We start from the raw sequence: 21269 nt of genomic DNA, 5'->3' as shown, positions 1-21269 counted from the left end.
TATTAACTTGTAGAGGTCAGTTTTCATACTGAAGGAACCAATCTCATTTAAATACATTATAAGTTTATCTCAATTCATGAATGAACTCGGAAATAACCCTTTTGTAAAATGATGTCTTCTGTCTAGAAATTAAATAAAGAAATAACTCATAATATAAGGCAAAGGAAATATGTTGGATAGCAAGTATCAGAATCCAAAGACAACTCAAATGTATAAAAAATGAAAAGGGGATGTACTATTTGAGGAATCACATCTTCTAGAACATTGGAAGAAATATATTACAAACCTATATTCAGACAATTGTGAAGGATTTAAAAACTAATAAGGAGAATGAAACAGATGGCTGTCTAATTTTAACTGAAGTAAGAAAAGCACTTAAAAAAAGTAAAGAAAAATAAAGCACTAGATCCAGATTTAGTTATAAATGAAATGCTAAAAAATGTAGGAGATAACAGTATCAACCAATTAATAAAAAATTTTAACTTAGTATATTAATATGGTATCTTGCCTAAAAACTATGAAAAATCAATAATCATCCCAAAAAAAAAAAAATATATATATATATATATCGCTAAGGGATGCTTGATTACAGAACAGTTAGTTTAATGAGCAGTGTCTTGAAATTATGTCTTAGAATAATATTGGACAGATGTCTAAACCAGATAAATAATATAGTAGCTTAAGAACATTTTGGATTCAGATGTTGAAAAAGCACAAGTGATACAATACTAACTCTTGGAATGATAAGTGACATATCAATTGCTGTACAAAAACAGGTCTATCTCTGTTTCAGAGATTTCTGAAAAAGAGTCGGATCACTGTAAGTTTATTAAGAGAGTCAGTGATCTGAATCTCTTAATAAACTTATAGGAATCTTAGAAAATATTGGTTTAGACTCAAGTTATTATTATTATTAACACCAGATCTCCATGGAGTCAAAAGACTTATTGCAGAAGGTATACACTGTTACACACAAATCCCATCAAACCGTGCTTTAAACTCATTCGATGTATCTGCATTCACCACAATGTCATGCAGAACCTTCCACTGACCAACCACTCTCCATGCAAAGAACCTATTCCTTATGCCCCTGCTCACATCCTCCTTATGCAACTTCCAGGCATGTCCCCTTGTTCTATCCCTTTCCCCCATTCTACAAAATATTTCTTCCACATTAACCTGGTAATAACCTTTTATCAATTTAAACTTCTCAATCATATCCCCACTCTTCCTGCTATTCACAAGGCTTTGCAGACTGCATTTCTTCAATCTGTTCTCATATCCCACATCCCAAAGACCAGTGATGACCTTAGTCTTCTCTGAACCCTTTCCAACATATCCTCATCACCACAAAAACTACGGGACGAAATCTGTGCATAATAACCCATGCGAAGCCTGATCAAGGCTTTATACAAACTTGAACTTCATTTTTACAAGTTAAGATCCTCTGCATCATTACCATAATTTGATATGATGTCTTCACAACTTGTGCAATGTGACCTCTGAACTTCAGATCCTTGTCCACCAACTTCCTCCAAAATTTCCCTGCCAAGTGTATACTTTGCATTCTGTTGTTGCCTACCAAATTTCAGAACCTTGGCAACATTAAATTGAGATTCATACTGCTGCCCTCTCATACAATCTATTCAAGCCCTCCTTCAAGGCCATAACATTTGCTTCATCACTCTCTCCCCAGTTTTGCATCATCTGCAAACAGTTATATATATCACTAGTTAAACCTATCCCAATATCATTAATATACAAATTAAATAACAAGGATCTCAAAACTGACCCCCTGTAGAACACCACTAGTGACCTTTCTCTTTCAGGATACTGCACTCCCATATACAACTTTCTGACACCTATCTGACCGACATTCACTTATCCAACTTGCTAGTCTATCATCCAATCCCATCTGCTGCAGTTTAGTGACCACCTTGTAGTGTGGCAATCTGTCAAAAGCCTTTGCAAAATTTAAGCATACTACTGTATATACATCTCTCTTGTCTAATACAATACATTCATGACCTTGATACAGTACATAAGCAAGTTTGTAAAACACAACCTAACTTTAACAAACCCATGCTGACAAGCACAAAGAATATCACTGTTATCAATCCATTTTTGTAGACCATCTCTTGCCAATACCTTATTCTCCAGCACCTTAACCTTATCACCACTTTTGTGAAGTGGAACAATTTTGCCTTTGTTCCACTCCTTTGAGACTTGTATTGTTGCAAGATTCTTGTTAAACAGATGGGCCAAGACTAATGCTTACTCCTTGAACATTCCACTAAGACACGTGGTGTCATCAAGCCCTATTGATATCCAGCTTATTTAACTCCTCATATACCTCTTGCTCACTTAGCATTGTCTTCTCTCATTTCATTCTCTACACTTGAGCTTCTGATTTCTCACTGAGGATGAATCACCCTGATGAACTGCTCACTGATAACCTCAATCCCAAAAAAGTGGGAGATTGGTGACTGCCTCTGCAGCAGTCACCAATCTCCCACTTTCATCTATTAACACATCATCTTACCATAATCTTTCTTCTTACTACATGAGGGTTTCTGCTCATATTGCACTTTGTCCTTACCAACTGAGTCACTCTCCTGGCCTGCTCTTTATACTGCAATTGATTATTATCATTATTTATCTTATGCTGTTTACAAAGTCCCTCTTCTTCTTCTTCCAGATTTCATGCTTAATCCCCTCATTCATCCATTTTACTTACCTTATTCAGCCTTTTGACCTTTGGAATACATTCACACATTGACTGTGATGTATTTTTTTGTCAATTCCCAAGCAACATTTATTTCCTTACTGCTCAACTCCTCATTTCATGCTATAGCTTTAAGCTGTTTCCTAAGCTTATCATAATCACCAGCCTTGTACTTCCACGTATATCCTTTTCTCACAGGTCTCGATATGGCTAGCCGCAACTCGTGCTCAATTCATGATCACTTTTACCAATTCCAGGAATGTGTGAAACCTCACTGACAATTATATTCTCTGGTGAAATGAACTCAAGAAATTCATTTTCCTTATTCTCAAATACTCTCTCTTCATTACAATCTATACCCATAATAATCACCCTTTCCTTGTTCACTAACTGAAGTTGCTTATACATTTCATCATCACCACCCTCCACATTCCCTGGTCTATGGCAACATCCAACTAAATGTCTTTTCCTGACTACCTCCACCTCACATCACACTACCTCAAAACCATTGCCACTGTTTCTCTCTTTCATGTCTAACTTATGTGGACATAATTTCACTGCTATCATCAGCCACGCTCTTCCCCCCCCCCCTTTCTTATCTTTTCCATCCTCATGAAAAACATTTTACACTTGTATATGAGATGTATATGACTTCTGCATTACTTCAACCTTTGTATATCTTCCAGGTCTGGCTCCCACTGAAGAGACCTCAATAAAGGTCAAAACCGGTCTGGGTAGTGGCCCTTCCCATTATGCATTACATTATACACACCTGAAAAAAAAAGGGGGGGGGGGCTTTGCATTATGGGATACATACTAAGGCAAGTGATATGAAGTCATTAGCCTCTATATACAAGTAGCAAAGACGTGAATATATTTCATGCGCAAAACTTTGTTTTGCTTACTTGGGAAAAGGATTAAAACAAAGTATAAAATTTCTTGGTATCTTTAACGTATTGTACACTTCCATTTCTATTCACATTAGGATATCTTCATTCAATCATGTTTCACTTATTCCATCGATTTTGGGATGAATAAATTCAACCAGTGAAACCATTTCGTCTCCTTTATTTCTCATACTCCTGGCATTTGTAAATAAACACAGCAGTTCACTTTTAGGTTCTATAACCATTCCTACTCAAGCCATTTGTTTGGTTGTGATTTTTCCTGTGCACCTGCTCAATTACCTTTACTATCCCTTACCACATATATTCACTTAGTCTTGACTATCCAACTCATATCCTGATCTATTCCATTTCTATGATGTTTATCCCCATACATATACTCACTACTACTTCCAACATCCATTCTCCCTATGCCATGTCTTCCTGTCAGGCTTCTATATCCCTGTTCCTCTTGCATTCCCATTCTATGTTCATCTCTCACACTACTACTGTTTCCATTGCCAAGCACTTCAGTCTCTTCTGTACTACTCTCCTGATCTTTCACTTCACCTCTGATCTCTTGCTTGCATTACACTGCACTTCCATCTAGCAACAGTTTGGTCACTCCAAATTCAAGTGCCATCTCCAATCTTGAGGTTACCAAACCTCTGGATCGGAGATGGCACTTGAAGGAATTCTTAGCTATAATATTTAAATTTTTATTTTTCTATATTTGTATTCTGCTTTTCACGCCGTGGGCATCGATGTTTGTGATTGTCTGTGGAAATACTAGTGGTGGTGGTGGTGGTGGTGGTGTTCGGCGGTAGATGGCGTTGGTGTAGTGCAGTCAGTTGATGGATTGTGTGGTGGAAACAGAGTTGTACAGTAGGTGCCTTCCCTCGATGAGTCTTTGGACTCCCTGGAGGTGTCAAATAATAATAATAATTACAAGTGTTTTGTTTTTGTTGCTGTTATTTCTATATTATATTTTTGCAAATCTGTTGGAAAGGAAGTATTTCTCTTTGTAAATTTTCTTTTGTGTCTGCCACCATCTGCCTAGGTGAACAGATTTACTATTATTATTATTATGAATTTTTATTCCCTTTAACTTTTTATCTATTAATTCTATTATTATTTCATTCATTAAAATGTTGAATAGCAGTGGACTTAATGAATCACCCTACAAAGGCTAAAACAACTTTATTAGGCAAGTTATTTGCAGCATAAAATTTTGTCACCTCTGGACAAAAGAATGAAGTGTATCATCCAGTAAAGACTGTCTGGGTCACCAATGCTTTTATTATTATTATTATTATTATTATGCCAAACAACAGGAAAACAAGTCTTAACAATGTCAATAATTACGGGGTGTCTCTGCATGGTACACCAACAGTGGTTTTAATTTGAATGTGCCTGATGCATAGCCACCCAGAGCAATGTAAGTTGGTCTTCTTCAGCCTTAAAACCAAGGTTACTGTACGCCCACAGATGCGAGACCCTTCGACACTTCTGTGCACGTCAAAAGAAGAAGGATCCATTCCAATAATAGGGTAATCAATCCGTCTTGTGGGATGAGTTGTTTATTATTACACGTCTGAAAATTAACTTTTCTTTTATGAACATTGTAGTTTTTAAAGTGGTAACTATTTTGCTTCTATAACAGTTGGAAAATTTTATGTATAAAGCTCGTGATTTCGCGTGTTGGCAACCAATTCGTACAATTCTTTATTTCTTTCTCCCCTTCAGTATGAATTGACTATTCTTGGCAATCTGCCAGACCTGGTTCTATGAAGTGTGGCGTGCTATAGATTTCTCTTCACAGACCATATCCTGCTAGGCATCTTTTTCCAGTACAGGCCAATCTCATCCACATTAAAAACCAAGTCAGGGGTGTGATCACCTTCATCAATTATTTTCTGGAATTCAGCTGGATACTCATTTGCTACAGAAACATCAGCACTAACTGTTTCACCAGAAATTTTAACATTGTGAATTTTTGAATATCAGGAAAAACCAACCCCTGCACAAATGACTCTTTTCCACCAGCTTCTTCATTTGTTGCATTAAACAAGTACTTTGGCTTATCCATGATTACTGCTTGAGTTATAAGAATGTTTTGATTCATATTGTAATTCCACAGCAGTAATACTTTTTCCATTATTTCACTCCTTGAACATGATGTTCTTGACACTTTTCCAGTAACAATTCCTGCATGTGAACACTTATCTTATCTGTGTTGGTTACCATTGTTGAAAGTGTAAAAGACTGATTGAAAGGGAGATGGTAAATCCTGTTTTATTTTATAGCCGGGTACGAAACTTGGATCGAAATCCATCGAAGTTCCTAGAGTTTCATGCCGAAAAAACTATCAGCGAGCCAAACCAAAGAGTAAGTAATCCCTTGGGTAATACAACACCAGGGCAACTCCATGCAAAGGTGGAGTAAGCTCCACCAGCTTCTTCATTTGTTGCATTAAACAAGTACTTTGGCTTATCCATGATTACTGCTTGAGTTATAAGAATGTTTTGATTCATATTGTAATTCCACAGCAGTAATACTTTTCCATTATTTCACTCCTTGAACATGATGTTCTTGACACTTTTCCAGTAACAATTCCTGCATGTGAACACTTATCTTATCTGTGTTGGTTACCATTGTTGAAAGTGTAAAAGACTGATTGAAAGGGAGATGGTAAATCCTGTTTTATTTTATAGCCGGGTACGAAACTTGGATCGAAATCCATCGAAGTTCCTAGAGTTTCATGCCGAAAAAACTATCAGCGAGCCAAACCAAAGAGTAAGTAATCCCTTGGGTAATACAACACCAGGGCAACTCCATGCAAAGGTGGAGTAAGCTCCGTCACTAACCTTAATATTCTCTCATAATGTAAAACACAGCTCCTAAGATATGTGTACTGTTTTACATTATGAGAAGAGGTCACTACCCAGAGAATATTGTTATTACTATGTTTTACCGACTACACAAGTTAATTGAAAGGGAGATGGTAAATTCCATTTTATTTTATAGCCAGGTACGAAACTCGGATCGAAATCCATCGAAGTCCTAGAGTTTCATGCCGAAAAAACTATCAGCGAGCCAAACCAAAAGAGTAAGTAATCCCTTCGGTAATACAACACCAGGGCAACTCCATGCAAAGGTGGAGCAAGCTCCATCACTAACCTTAATTTCTTTTAATTAAACCTTAATATTCTCTCATAATGTAAAACACAGCTCCTAAGATATGTGTACTGTTTTACATTATGAGAAGAGGTCACTACCCAGAGAATATTGTTATTACTATGTTTTACCGACTACACAAGTTAATTGAAAGGGAGATGGTAAATTCCATTTTATTTTATAGCCAGGTACGAAACTCGGATCGAAATCCATCGAAGTCCTAGAGTTTCATGCCGAAAAAACTATCAGCGAGCCAAACCAAAAGAGTAAGTAATCCCTTCGGTAATACAACACCAGGGCAACTCCATGCAAAGGTGGAGCAAGCTCCATCACTAACCTTAATTTCTTTTAATTAACTTATGTCTTTTTACTTAACCTCCCTTTCAATTAACTTGTGTAGCCGGTAAAACATAGTAATAACAATTTGGTGATAACAATATATGAGTACACCATTTTGGCAATTCGATAGTAGAAATATGTAAGTTCGGTTCACTTAAAACCTTGATATTCCAGGTGTACCTGCTCACTGATGAGACCTCAAAAAAGGTTGAAACCGGTCTGGGTAGTGACCTCTTCTCATAATGTAAAAAAGTATACATATCTTAGGAGCTGTGTTTTACATTATGAGAGAATATTAAGGTTAGTGACAGATCTTGCTCCACCTTTACATGGTTGCCCTGGTGTTGTACTACCCAAGGGATTACTTACTCTTGGGCTCGCTGATAGTTTTTTTGGCATGAAACTCTAGGACTTCGATGGATTTCGATCCGAGTTTCGTCCCTGGCTATAAAATAAAACGGGATTTACCATCTCCCTTTCAATTAACTTATGTAGCTGGTAAAACATAGTAATAATAAAAGTGTAAAAGATGTTAACTTTAATACTTGACACACAATCAGAATGATGCTCAATTGATGCATGAAATCACTTCCATTTTTAAATCAATGGTAAGTGATTTTCTGATTTTTTTTAGCTGAGGAACACATTCAAATTGGCTCCACATTTAGATAACGTTAAAAATTTATTCTTTAAATACTAATATTAGTAAACCTTTCACTTTGTTTCAGCTGTCCTTACAACGTGACTCACAGTGAACCAAAACATAAATAGTTTTGTAATCTTTACCCACAATGGCATAGCATATAAAACAAAAGACAATAGTGAATACTGCCAGCGTGCTGCATTTATGCTTATGTCCTCTCTTTTTGTTGATTTTGAAATATTCATTAATTTGAATCTTTGTAAATAGAGGAAATGTAAAATGAAGCCTTCCTGTATTTACTTAGATTTTTACCTCTCCCTTTTTTTTATTTTTTAATTAAATTCATAATTTCTTCAGTCATTCATTCTTTTCTTTTTTCCTTGTTCTCTAGAGGCATTAGGTCTTTTGATGTTTTGAGTATTATTTTCCTGAAATCATTCAAAGTATTCATTATTACATCTGCTTGAATGCCCATCTTTTCCAATTTCATACATTCACTATGAAATAATACTTTAAATTGATTATCTCTTTCTTGTGCATATTTATCATTCTACTTTAGTCTTAAGTTTTTATTACTTAAGAATAGTATATAAAAAATTGCTGTAGTACTGAGGAGAACATTGGCATTCTCGATTTGAGACGAAGTAACTGTAGAAAGGATGCAGGGCAGATAACAAAAATGATATCGATGGCAGAACAGTGGTTATGAGGAATAGAATGAGAGCAAGTAATCTGCAGAATCTGGTAGAAAGAAGACAAAGGAGTGATATGACTGAGATATTTAAGCTGTTGAGAGGTTTTACTGGATTGACACTGGAGAGAGAGAGAGATTTTTCATGTGGTAGAATGAGTTAAAGGAAAAAAGGCTGTTCCTGGATAGTTTGTTGTATGAAGAGTGGTGCGAGCATGAAATTCATTGTCTGAAAAGGTAGTGGGTGTGTGCAGAAAGTGAAAGAGTTTAAGGAGTGGTGTGATGGACTTTTTTTGTCTGAGATGCATCTTCTATGATGAATCTTATGATTTCACTGAGGTCCAGAATAATAATAAAATTGTAGAGAAAAAAATTCAATAAGATCAAACAAAAGAAGAGATAAATGAAGAGCAATATAAAAAGTGCCTTGCAACCAGTAAATGAATGGATGACAAACAAGAAAAAATAATGGAAATATGTGAAGGGGGAAAAAAAAAAAATTAGAAAAACGGAAACCGTGGAAGACCAAAAATATCATGCCAAGATGGCAGTGAACACTGTCCAGCAGGTCTAAGTTCTAAAGCAAAAGAGAAGAGGAAGGAAAACTTAGTTCTCTAATAATTAATGTCATAACTTTTTGTTTAAAATATGGTAATATAGACTGGAATGAACAGACAGCATCTGAGACAAATAAAATGAATGAAGTTTTAGAGGGAAAAAACTATTTTAGGTAATATATAATGGAGGGAATCTGAAAATCAAGAGGCTTGGATTTGATCATCTCACCAGAGGATGTTATTGAAGTATGTCAAATCTCCCTCTAGTTGGTAAGTGTAACCAAGGAGGTGATTACCTGGGTAGTGACTAGCTATGTGATGCCTTCTTCTGTGAGGAAAAAACATAGGCAGAACTACAAGGCTTGTGTTTATAAAAGCTCAGAAGATGGTTTGGAGCTATAGCATTATAGCTCCTTTCCACCAAAGGAGTTGTGTGGAAAGGAGATAAATTTTGCTTGGGATCTGTAAAGAATAAAGAATTTCATCTCGCATACAGACAAATCAGCCTTTCAGAACACATGCAATTTACAGACAAAAAAATACTAGTTATGGTAGGCGGTTGATGGAGATGATTGGGTGTGGAGCTTCGGTGTAGTGGTGGAGATAGTTGTGTATAGGTGTCCTCCCACGATGAGTCTTCAGACTCCTTGGAGGTGTCACGAATAATAATAATAAAAAAGAATGTTGTTACATTTACAGATAATGTGAATGTAACAGCAATATCAGTGCATTCCAAAGATCATGAAAATGAGTGATACTAATCATTTACATGAGAAGTGCAAAGAGCAGGACAGAGGTGACTCAGCAAGGATAGCAAAGTGCAGTGTAAGCACGTCAGTGAGGCCATGAAAAATCCGAGTTCTTTGATATGTAACCAGGAAAAAAAAAATGGCTATGAGAGGATGATAGTTGGTGAAAAAGGATAGAATAGTAACCACTTCAGAGGATATAAGTCAGATATTTAATGACCAATTCATCAAGGTATTTCATTCCCATAATTGTGACATGATGCAGAGTTTGAATGTAATGGAAGAGGAGAGACTGATGGTGTGCAAGCAGGGGATATATAAGGAATTAAGTAAACCTGATGTTAACCCAGTAGAACTTGATAACACATCGCTGCATGTTTTAAAGGAATGATCCAGTGATTTAATGACAGCCCTGACACACTTGTTTGACAATGGGGAAAGTCCCAAAGGAGTAGAAAGACAGTAAAATTGTTCCACTTCAAAAAGGTGATATGACTGAAGATTTGAAGTCTCAGTGTGATAGTCAGCATGATTTTGTTATAGAATAAACATTTTAGCAACCAACTTACATATTCCAACAGGGGTGATGGATGCATTGGACAAATGTGGTGCATATATCAGTATATTTTGAATTTGCAAAGGCCTTTGAGAAATTTGTCACACAACAAACACTACTGGAACAGATGAGTTTACTGTTTGACTTGTTATGTTAATGACATTGCAAGAGGGATGGGTTTACTGCGTAACTTTTATGTTAATGACATTGGAAGAGGTTTAAATAGGGATATGCAGGTGTCTGAAGATGATGCAAATGGTTGGTGAGGAGTAGAGCAATGTAACTTATATGAGGATTTGAACAGACTATGTGAGTAGAATTACAAGTTCAGTGTTGCACAATGTGAGGTTTTGAAGAAGCAAGGATGTGAAGATAAGGGTTCTGATAATGATGCTAGACAAGGAACTAAAATTGGGGGGGGGGGGGGCATTACTAAAATTGTGAGGAACATCATAATTGATTGTATCAAATGTGTGGAGGAGGATACTGCTGACAAGTAGAATTTAAGAATGTTATGATTTCCTTGTATAAGGCCTTGATCATGCTATATATGAATTAGAATTACCATGCAGTTGATCAAAGATTACACCAATTTTGCAGTGAGATGAGGATGTATTCAAAAAGGTACAGGGACAATTAACTAAGAGGTTTCCAGTCTCTATCTATGATGAAAGATTGAGGAAATGCAATTTGCAGTGTCTTGAGAATAGGAGGAAGAAGAGTGATATGATTTAGACATAAGTTGGTGAAGGACTGCCATTGGATTAATGTGGAAGACATTTTTTATATAGAATGGGAGAGACAGAGAGCACAGAAGTGAAGTGAGGAGCAGATTTTTTGTGTAGAGAGAAATGCATTACTGGATAGTATAGTGAGTGTGGAAAGAGTGAATGAGAATGTTTTTTTACAGTTGGTAGTTTATCACGCAAACAGGGCTACAGTAGCTGTAGGAAGTTCAACATGTAAAAGTTTTTTTTTTGTTGTTTTTTCGTTCATGTCTTCAGCAGCCGTGTATAAATTGTGTTTACCTTCATAATGCTAGGATGCCATAAGAAAAACTGTTCAAGTTCAATTCTAATTGCTGACTAGTGAAACTTTTTCTAAGCCTTGGTTCCCAAATTAGTTGATCTCTAGCATGGGCAAAGATTTTTTTTTTCTCTCAGAAACTCAGGTTTTTCATTTTACGTGTCAATTAAAATCACTGATAGTCATAGGCCAGCTATTCAGTGATTGGCTAAGGGTGGAGGCTAGCTTCCCCTTAGTCTTCAAAGTTACAGTTAAATAATTTCACCTTCTCCTTTTGGAGAATAAAAGGCATTAGTGGATTTTATTTTTTTATTTTCACATCTTCAATTAGGTTCAGAAAATAACTCAGATGAATTATAAATCTGATGACATTGATTATGTCATCAGATTTATCTGTGGTAGATCAAGTTTATAATTATTGCAAAAGATAATTTTCCTGGTTTAGCCTGAAAATTGACTCAGGCTAAACTATATATACCTAAATATCGATATATCATCATTATCAGCCATTGTCGATCCACTGCTGGATGAAGGTCTTTCCAAGATTACTCCAAAAACTGTCTGTCCGTAGCTCTCTTTTTCCACGTCACTCCTGCAAATCTGATGATAACATCAATCCACCGTGATTTAGGTCAGCATCATGGTCATTTTTCCTCTCATGGAATTGAATCCAGTACTTCTTTTGTCCATCATTGATCTTGTCTTCGAGCAATACGCCCAGCCCATTGCCACTTCAGATGTTTCACTATTCCTATAACGTCAGAGACTTTGGTTTGATTTCTTATCCATGTATTCCTTTTCTGATCCAGTCTTGTGATATACCAAGCATACTTCTTTCTATACTAAATTGTGTTGTTCTTAATTTTTGATCCTTTGCATTCAGTGTCAATGTTTCACGGCCATATGTCAGTATAGGAAGAATACATTGGTTAAAAACGTTACACAAAACATCCCTTTGAATAAAAGTAGCAAACACGTTTATAGTTTTCCCCCCAGAGTGTATTGTAATCACAGATGCAACTTTTAAGTCAGATGACGCAGCACTTTTCGTGTGGCAACTGCTGAAGTAAGAGTGTAGTTGTGTCATGGAGAAAATTTTACTGTAAATTAGGAAAAACTGCTATAGAAGTGTAACAAGACCAAAAAAATAGTTTATGGTGATAACTGTCTGAGCTATGCACAGGTGTTTTGCTGGTTTTCAATGTTTAAAAGAGTGGAGGCAGGGGGGGGGGGGGAGTCTCTGGAAGATGAACCATGCTGTGGACAGCCAGTTTCTGCATGGACAAATTAAAATATGGTTAAAGCTAGGGAAATTGTTGCCCATGACAGGTGAATAACCACTAGTCCACATGCTGTACAGCTTGGTGTCAGTAAGGTAATAGCCAGATTAATATGTTCTGCAACAACAATTGGCTTCTGTAGCACAACAATGCACTTGCACAGTGTGCGCTGCCTGTGAGGCAGCTTCTGGCTTCAAAATTGATCTGTGTGATCGAAATCCCCCCCCCCCTTCCTATTCGCGAGATTTGGCTCATGCAGACTTTTTCCTGTTCTCAAAGATGAAGTATGCCTTGAAAGGGGGGAGCACTTCATTGACGACATCCAATGCGGCATGACCCAGACACTGAAGGATGTTCCCATTCAGGATTTCCCCCATGCATTTGAACATGGATAAAAAGATTAAAGCATGATGACAAATCTGCCACAATTGATAAGATGGATGATAAAATACAATAGTGATCTGTAAATGAGACCATTCTATCTTTGCAGCTGCCTATTTGCAAACTGACACAGGCAAAATGGTAAAAGGTTGTCTCTCCAACAAATCTTGGTTCAAAAACTGCATGCTGATAACAGGGCCAAGGTATAGTTAGATCAATGACTGGATCCATCATGTTAGGCTCCCCCCAGCACCAGTGGAACGATACCTAAATATCATAACCTTAAAGTAAAAAGGTTACTTAAAGTAAAATAATGCACCACCATAGTACAAGACTTTAACTGACCTGCTCAGTCACCAATCTCATTTCGCCAGCTGTGAAATGAGATGGAATTAGCTGTTCCTTAGAGGGATCGTTATAGTCCAGCCAGAGGCAATGCTAGGATGCCTCATGGATGTGAGACAAGCCATTTTATGAAATGCTTTCAGTACCTTACTGAGTGTAATCCAATGCACACATGCATAAAGTACCACATGCTTGTATTAAATAAGAGTGCCTAACAAGCCATATTCTTCTTATTATTCTTATTATTATATAACGCCTCCAAGGAGTCTAAAGACTCGTCGAGGGTGGGCACCAACTCTACAACTCTGTCTCCACCAACTACAACGAACCACAACTACCAACATCATTTACACCAATGCCATCTACCACCCATCATCACCACTAGTATTTTCACAGACAATCACAAACATACATGCCCACAGTGGGATGCGAACCCGCATCCTTTTAGCTGGAGAGCGGATACGCTGCCCACTTGCCCAACCAGGCCGACAAGAAAATCATAAACTTTCCATAGTGGGATTCAAACTCGCAGCCAGTTGGTTGGAAAGCAGAGATGCTATCCTCACATCCTGCCAATCTATTCAGCAGTACCTTTGCATTTTTGGCATTTCTACTTGGCATATTTGTAAACATTTTTTAATGTTTAGCATCTCTATAATGTATACTATATCTCTTTAAGAATTCAGCATTATGGCCCTTTTTCTTAACAAATGCTAAATGTAGGCCAGCCATTTGCTTTGTTTTTTGGATGTCGCTTCCTGATCTTCACCTGTATTACCAACTTAAAGTTGCTTGATTCATAAAATTATCAGTATTGTTAGAATCATTTTAAAGTAATTTTTCTAATACGGCTAATTCCAAGTTATGTTAACATTTATAAATTTTTCGTATATTTTATTTACTTTTAATGCTTTTGTGTTGTTCTATGTCTTCAATTGCTCTTCATATAGGCTATTTCAAAGACTAAAATAAATGTGTGGCCAAAGGGCCTTGAGTTGGCTATTTCTGCATTGGTACTTTTTTATGAGTTCTTTTGGATTATATTATTTTGATAATTGTTATTTTCCAAATCAAAAAATAACCGACTAGCTTATTGTTTAAAATAATGGAAGAGGCAATAAAACATGAAGTAATAATTTATTAATATATTTTTTTTTTTCAAAACCAAGCATATAAACACTTTTACTAATCACAGCATAAAGTGAACAATGAATTGTTCAATATTTTATTTATAAATATTGAAAATAAATCAGCTTCCTCTAGATGGACTCTGCCATTATTTTTATTCTCTCTCAAGCATTTTCAGTTATGTTTACTTCGTTTACAATTATAGCATATTTTGGTGACTTTCCATATCTTTCAACTTTTTGTCCCATATTTAGAGGCTACAAAACAATCTTTTTACCCGTTTTAACAGCTCCTTTGAATCTGTATGATCTGGGAATGCTTCTAATGCTTTATGCACAATGGAATAACAATTCTGAAGGTCACCTACCTGTATTTAAGAAAAAAAGAAAATTACGTACAATTTTTATTATTTTTAGCTATACCTTAAAGCGCATGCTAGATATGATAGAACATAATTAATATTTCATTATCAGTTTCCTATTAATGGTTGTTTTTTAAATCAATTTATTAAATATTTGGTAAGGCTCTAACATCTCTGAATCCTGTATCTTATAACATACTAATGAATGCATGAACCTTCATATCATAAATTAAAGATGCTAAGAAATTATATTCTTGGTTTCATCCTTTATCCAAGTGTAAGTAAACAAAGTTTGCACGTGAAGTAACTTCACAACTGGGCTACTTGTATATAAAAGCTAATGACCTCACATCAATTGCCTTAGTATCCCATAATGCAAAGCACATATCACTAGGACAAGTATAATGCTGTGCATTATGGGAAGGGCCACTACCCAGACTGGTTTCGATCTTTATTCAGGCCTCATCAGTGGGAGCCAGACCTAGAAGTGATATCAAGGTTGAAGTAATGCAGAAGTCATATTTCCTCCATATACAAGTAGTCAAAAGGCATCACACCTTATTACTGAAATACTCTGGATTAGAGATAGATGTTGAAGTTTTTTCACTTGATTTTACTATAAATTAAACATGCCAAGAAATTATATTCTTGGTTTCATCCTTTATCCAAGTGTAAGCAAACAAAGTTTGCCTGCAAAGTAACTTCATGTTCTTTCTCTGGGTCTTCATTCTGCCATTTCTGTTTCAAATATTTATTCTGTTAATCCATCATCTTACATTCTATTTAAGTGACCAACTTTAGATAAGTAGTACTTATATATTCTTATATATTAATAATGTTATTTTCTAATATCTTCTTTTATCATTGGTATCTCAGTTGACTGCCCAATTTTTTCTCAAGACAGACATCCATATGTTAAATTTGTCTGAATACTGTCTTGATGATTTTGCTCCTTTTATTTTTTTCTATATAATGAGATACAGCTGTTTAAGAAATACGCTCACATTATTCAGCCAATGACTATTTTTTTATTGTTTATTTCTTGTGTGTAAGTATTTTCCTCAGTAACTATGTAAGAACTGAAAAGTGAAAATAAGCAAATAACAACTAAATGAAACACATCAACTTACATACATAGTCATACTGCATCCACTAAACTTTCAAAAAATGTAATAAAAGTTCAATGGCTTTTAAAACTATGACATCGGATTTATTGTTGTCTACAGCATTCGTGTCAAACATTATTTTTGAGGGTGATCTTGTTTAGATAGTGTGATGGGAAATAAAACTAATCTCACAGAGTAAATGGCAAATATCATAAATATATGATCATGGTTCCAATTGAGCACCTAATGACTATTTTTGCCTAAAAAAAAGTTTCTTTGAAAAGACATTTCTTCCCCCATAATAATAAGTCACAAGTGCTTGATTTCATTACACTTCATGTGACTCTTCAATGGCATGTGTGATAGTTCCTTTCCTTTTTATGTGCAGTATCTGCCATCCATTAACCCCCCCCCCCCCCCACACACACACAAGTTCTATCCCATTTATTTTAGTTTTTAAAAAAACGTTGGTTCAGAAAATTATTTTTTGTTAAACAGGCTTGAATGATACTTTATTAAAAATGTATGTTCATTATGAATGGCTATAACAAAATTTATACAGAAAAATTTTGCTGTCCAGTAAGACACTCCCATCCTTCAAAATATATGTATTTTTAAGATTTTGAGAAGCAGTTATTTTACAATTCACAGAAGTGCCACCAGTAAAGATCACAGAAATCTTAAAGTTATGATATTAAAATTTTGTTAAATCTATGCTACCACATTGGATGAAGGGATAGAGGTGCATAAGAATGAGGTTAAAGAGCTGTTGCATTGCCTGGATAACAAATTGGCAATGGGGACAAACAGAATATTGGCGTATTAGCTAAAAGAACCTCTGAATCTAGTTCCCACTGAAGAGACCTCAAAGGTTGAAACTGGTCTGGGTAGTGACCCTTCCCATAATGCATAGCATTATACATACTTCTAAAGATATATGCTTTGCATTATGGGATACTAAGAGAGAGATGGCTGGAGTGCTATGCGATAAGAGGGTGCCAATCTGTCTGAAAGGCAAAATCTATAGGACAGTAGTGAGGCCAGCTATGACATATGCTATGGAAACTGTGGCCCTGAGGAAAAATAACATCAGCAAGATTGAGGTAGCAAAGATGAGAATGCTTAGGTGGATGTGCGGTGTGACCAGAAAGGATTGTCTGAGAAATGACTGTGAGGCGAACAGTGAAAGTTATGAACTTGGTACAGGACCAAAGATACAGGAAGCAAGGTTGAGATGGTTTGGTCATGTGATGAGGAAGGAGGACGAATATGTGGGAAGAAAGGTCATGCAGATGAATGTGCAAGGAAGGCGGAAGCGTGGGTGGCCGAAGAAGAGATGGAGGGAGCTGGTAGACGAGGACTTGAGGATGAAGAACTTAGATGTGGTGACAGCCCAAGACAGGAGGATGTGGAGGATACTTATCATTAACAGCGACCCCACTTAAGTGGGACAAGCTGCAGTAGAAGAAGAAGATACTAAGGGAAGTGATGTGAAGTCATAAGTCCGAACTGGCTAGGCCTTTGACAAGTGTTTAACTTGAGTTTAAAAAAAAAAAATATGGGTTTGAAATATAAACTCTTTACTTGGATAAATGGATGGTCAACAGACAGGAATCAAAAAGTGTATATGGTGGGTGTGAATTTGTCAGATTTAAGGTGACCAGTGATGTACTCCAGTTATCTGTCCTTAGAACATGCTTGTTCAATGAATATATTAATGACATTAGAAGAGATGTTCAGTTGTTCGGTGGTGGTGATGCAATGAAAGGCAGAACAATAGGGGATGCAACTGATATCCAGCACTTATTGAATGAATTCAATAGACTGGAAATTGGGCAAATGATAATGGCTATTAGTGCAACGTTAATAAGTGTAAAGTTATGCACAAGAATGGATAATGGCACAATGAGATTTCCAATCATATATTATATTGCAAGAAACTTATGAGGCTAAGAGTCTTAGCATCATGGTGAATAACAATTTAAAGTTCAAAGGTCACACAGCAAAAATTGCAAATACAACTCGCAGGATAACTGTGGTGTTGAAATGAACGTTGACATATAAGAATATGGAAACCATTTTGCCTCTTTATAAGACATTGATAAGATTGCACCTGGACTACTGTGCACATATTTTGTCTCCTGGGTTCAAAGGGGATAAAGAAGCTGTGGAAAGGGTGCAAAAAAGAGTTACAAAAATTATATCAGGATTGTGGAATGCAGATTATGAGTACAAATTCAGAGTATATGGACTACAGACTGGTTAACAGATGAAAGATGAGTGATAGGATTGTGACTGATCAAACTTTTTGTTTTATGAAAGGTGGGGAGAGAACATGGGACATCCATTGAAGATAAGTTTGTTCATGGTTAAGAAAGTTGTAAGAACTAGATTTTTCTCTCATGATATAGTTTAATGGAATAATTCCAACACAAAGAAAAATAATTAAATGTGTTTAATCATTTTTCATCTCTCAATTTCAATATTTCATTTGATCAGACATCTTCAGGAATACAATGTTAAAATTGTGTTTTTATGTATGCTATTGACACACACACACACAAAACATCCAATAAACAATAAGTGGAAGAAATGAAATTAGACTAAATGAATACTAAAGTCTTATGAGAGACACCCACTATAGGTGCTGTTGGTTAGCCTTAGATGTTGGGTGGGAGTTACAATCATATCTATTAAGATTAGCCTGGTTTTTTAAATCTGTTACTGATTCGAAAAAGATTCTATCAAGTTTGTATTTACTGTGATGGATTATGATAGCCTTCTTCCATCTGATTCTGTGCAAGATACCCAAGGCATGACTAGAACTGACCAACCATAGCTGTGTGCAGCAGATGTATTTTTTGTGTTCTTCTATGTGGATGTTAGCAGATCTACCAGTTTGACCATAATATGAAAAGTTGCAAGAACAAGGAACCTTGTAAACACCTCGAATAGAGAGGGAAGAAGTGGATCCTTAGGATTAAAGAGGGGGGGGGAGCCAGCTTCAAATGAAATTTGAAAGCAGTGCAGATATTATATTTTTTTAAAGTTCTGGTTATTTTTTCTGAGGTGCCCTGGATATAGGGAATGGTAATGGCATTACTGTAGTCTTTCGAGAAGGATGTGAGGCAGTGGAAGGGACGGATAATTTGTAGATCTTTTTGGCATTGTAACCAGATGACAGAAAGGTTTGGGCTGGTGCTTTGTCCTGATGAAAGATGACTTTTTTCTTCTGTAACCTTGATGACACATATTGTTGAGAAGGGAGATGATGGAAAAGTTTATGTATATATCTATCTGTGTGGGTGGGTTTTCTGTAAACTACAAAAGAAAGGGTGTAATTTGGGCAGATGTGTGATTAAAGTATCTAAAAAAGGCAAACTGTTGTTATTTTCTTTTTCAATAGTGAACTGGATTCCGGGCTGGCTGTTGAAGTGGAGGATGAAAGAATCTAATGAGTCTTAGCCATGTGGTCAAATAGAGAATACATCAATATTTCTTAAGCAAATAGAAGGTTTGAGACTGGCAGAATCAAGACCATGTTTTTCAAAATGCTCCATATAGAAATGGGAAAGGAGAGCCCATGGAGGTACTTTCTATCTGTTTATATAAGTGTACTTCCAAGAAAAGTAACCAGTATAGATAACAAAATTTATTTTAAAAGTTCATCAATAACATCAAGAGGGGAAAGCATTTTACAGTAAATTTAAGGTGTCAGAAAGAGGAATATTTGTGAATAAGGACGTGACATCAATGCTTAGCTGATATAATTATTGTTTAAAACTAAATGCTGGATTAAGGATTTGAAGTGTGTGAAATTTTTTACATAAGAACTGTGCCCAGTAAGTGGAATTAAAGATTTAGCTAACTGTTTGGCTAATTTCAAGGAGAGAAAATCAGTAACATCTACTATGGGATGGAGATGGTAATTAATTTATCATTATTAACATCTGATCTCAATAGCTTCACAGACGCTGTGAGAATTACACACAATCATGCACAAAGCTCATTCAACTGTGCCTTAAACTAATTCAATGTGTCTACATTCACACACAACACATGCACACATTCCACTTTCCATACAAAGAACCTCTACTCAAATCCCTTATACAGTTTCCAGGGATGGCCTCTTGTTCTATCCCTCTCTCATTTTATGAAAAATCTCTTTCACATCAACCTGATAACAATCCCTAGCTTGCTTATATGAGGGTGGTCTGAAAAGTTCTCGGCCTGACAATGAAAAAATGGATTTATAATTTCAAAATTATTTTTATTTTTCAACATAATCTCCATTAAAACTAATACATTTATTCCAGCGATGCTCCATCACCATTATCCTGTCCCTGGAGTAGTTCTCAGTAAGATCTGCAAAATATCGCTCTACAGCTGCAATCACCTCTTGATTCAAAGAAAAATGCTGACCAGCAAGGTAGAGTTTTATTTTTAGGAAGAGATAGAAGTCAGAGGGAGCCAAATCTGGGGAATAGGGTGGATGTCCCAACAATTCATAGTGCAGATCCCTTAATTTTCCTATTGCCAAAACACCTATGTGGGCAGGTGCTTTGTCCTAATGAAAGACGATTTTTTTCTTCTGCAAACCGGATCTTTTCTCACGAATTTTTTCATCTAGTCTGGTTAAAAGATTGGAATAATATTCCCCAGTTATTGCTTTATCCTTTCAAAATAATTAATAAACAAAATGCCTTTAGCATCCCAAAATACCAATGTCATGACCTTTCCTGCTGATGGAACCAACTTTATCTTCTTTGGCACTGAACAACCGGTTTCTGTCCACTGTTTTGACTGCTGTTTGGATTCTGGTGTATAATGGTGAATCCAAGTCTCATCCATAGTAATAAATCGCCACACAAAATCAGTTTTATTCTTCTTAAAACGCTCCAAGCACTGTTCAGAATTTCATGCAAGTGCATTTTTGATCTGCTGTGAGCAAGCGTTGCACCCATCTCGCACAAAGCTTTTTCATTTGCAATTCTTCATGCAAAATATATCCTACACGTTCTTTTAAAATGCTTATAGTTTCAGCAATTTCACACGTTTGACTCACTGGTCATCCAATACCATATTATGCACTTGATCAATGATTTCTGGTGTTGTAACACTTTTTGGACGTCCTTCATGTGGATCATCTTGAAGGCTGGTACGGCCACGTTTAAACTTGGCAGCCAATTTCTTAATTGTTGAAAATGAAGGAGAAGAGTGCCCATAAACTTTTATGAACTTCCAATGAATTTTTTCTTTTGGCATTAAACCTTCTTTTACAAAAAATTTTATAACTGATACTCAATTTTATCCATTTCAAG

General features: G+C 36.1%; 1 protein-coding gene across 1 annotated transcript in view; it reads right to left on the bottom strand.

The window, feature by feature from the left end:
• Positions 1-14471: 14471 nt before the first annotated feature.
• Positions 14472-21269, bottom strand: part of BBS8 (tetratricopeptide repeat protein 8) — a 305336-nt gene continuing 298538 nt past the window's right edge. The window contains exon 12 of the mRNA XM_090398645.1: positions 14472-14848. Within this exon, the coding sequence (XP_090254771.1) occupies positions 14732-14848 (117 nt within the window). The 3' untranslated portion in view covers positions 14472-14731. The remainder of the gene's footprint in view (positions 14849-21269) is intronic.

The sequence above is a fragment of the Typopeltis vanoorti genome, chromosome 10 (genome assembly GCF_054136105.1).
Source record: "Typopeltis vanoorti isolate ZY-2024b chromosome 10, IOZ_Tvanoo_1.0, whole genome shotgun sequence".
In the NCBI taxonomy this organism is placed as follows: domain Eukaryota; kingdom Metazoa; phylum Arthropoda; class Arachnida; order Uropygi; family Thelyphonidae; genus Typopeltis; species Typopeltis vanoorti.
The sequence above is the reverse complement of the archived record's forward strand: the minus strand, read 5'-3'. Positions and strand labels throughout refer to the sequence as shown.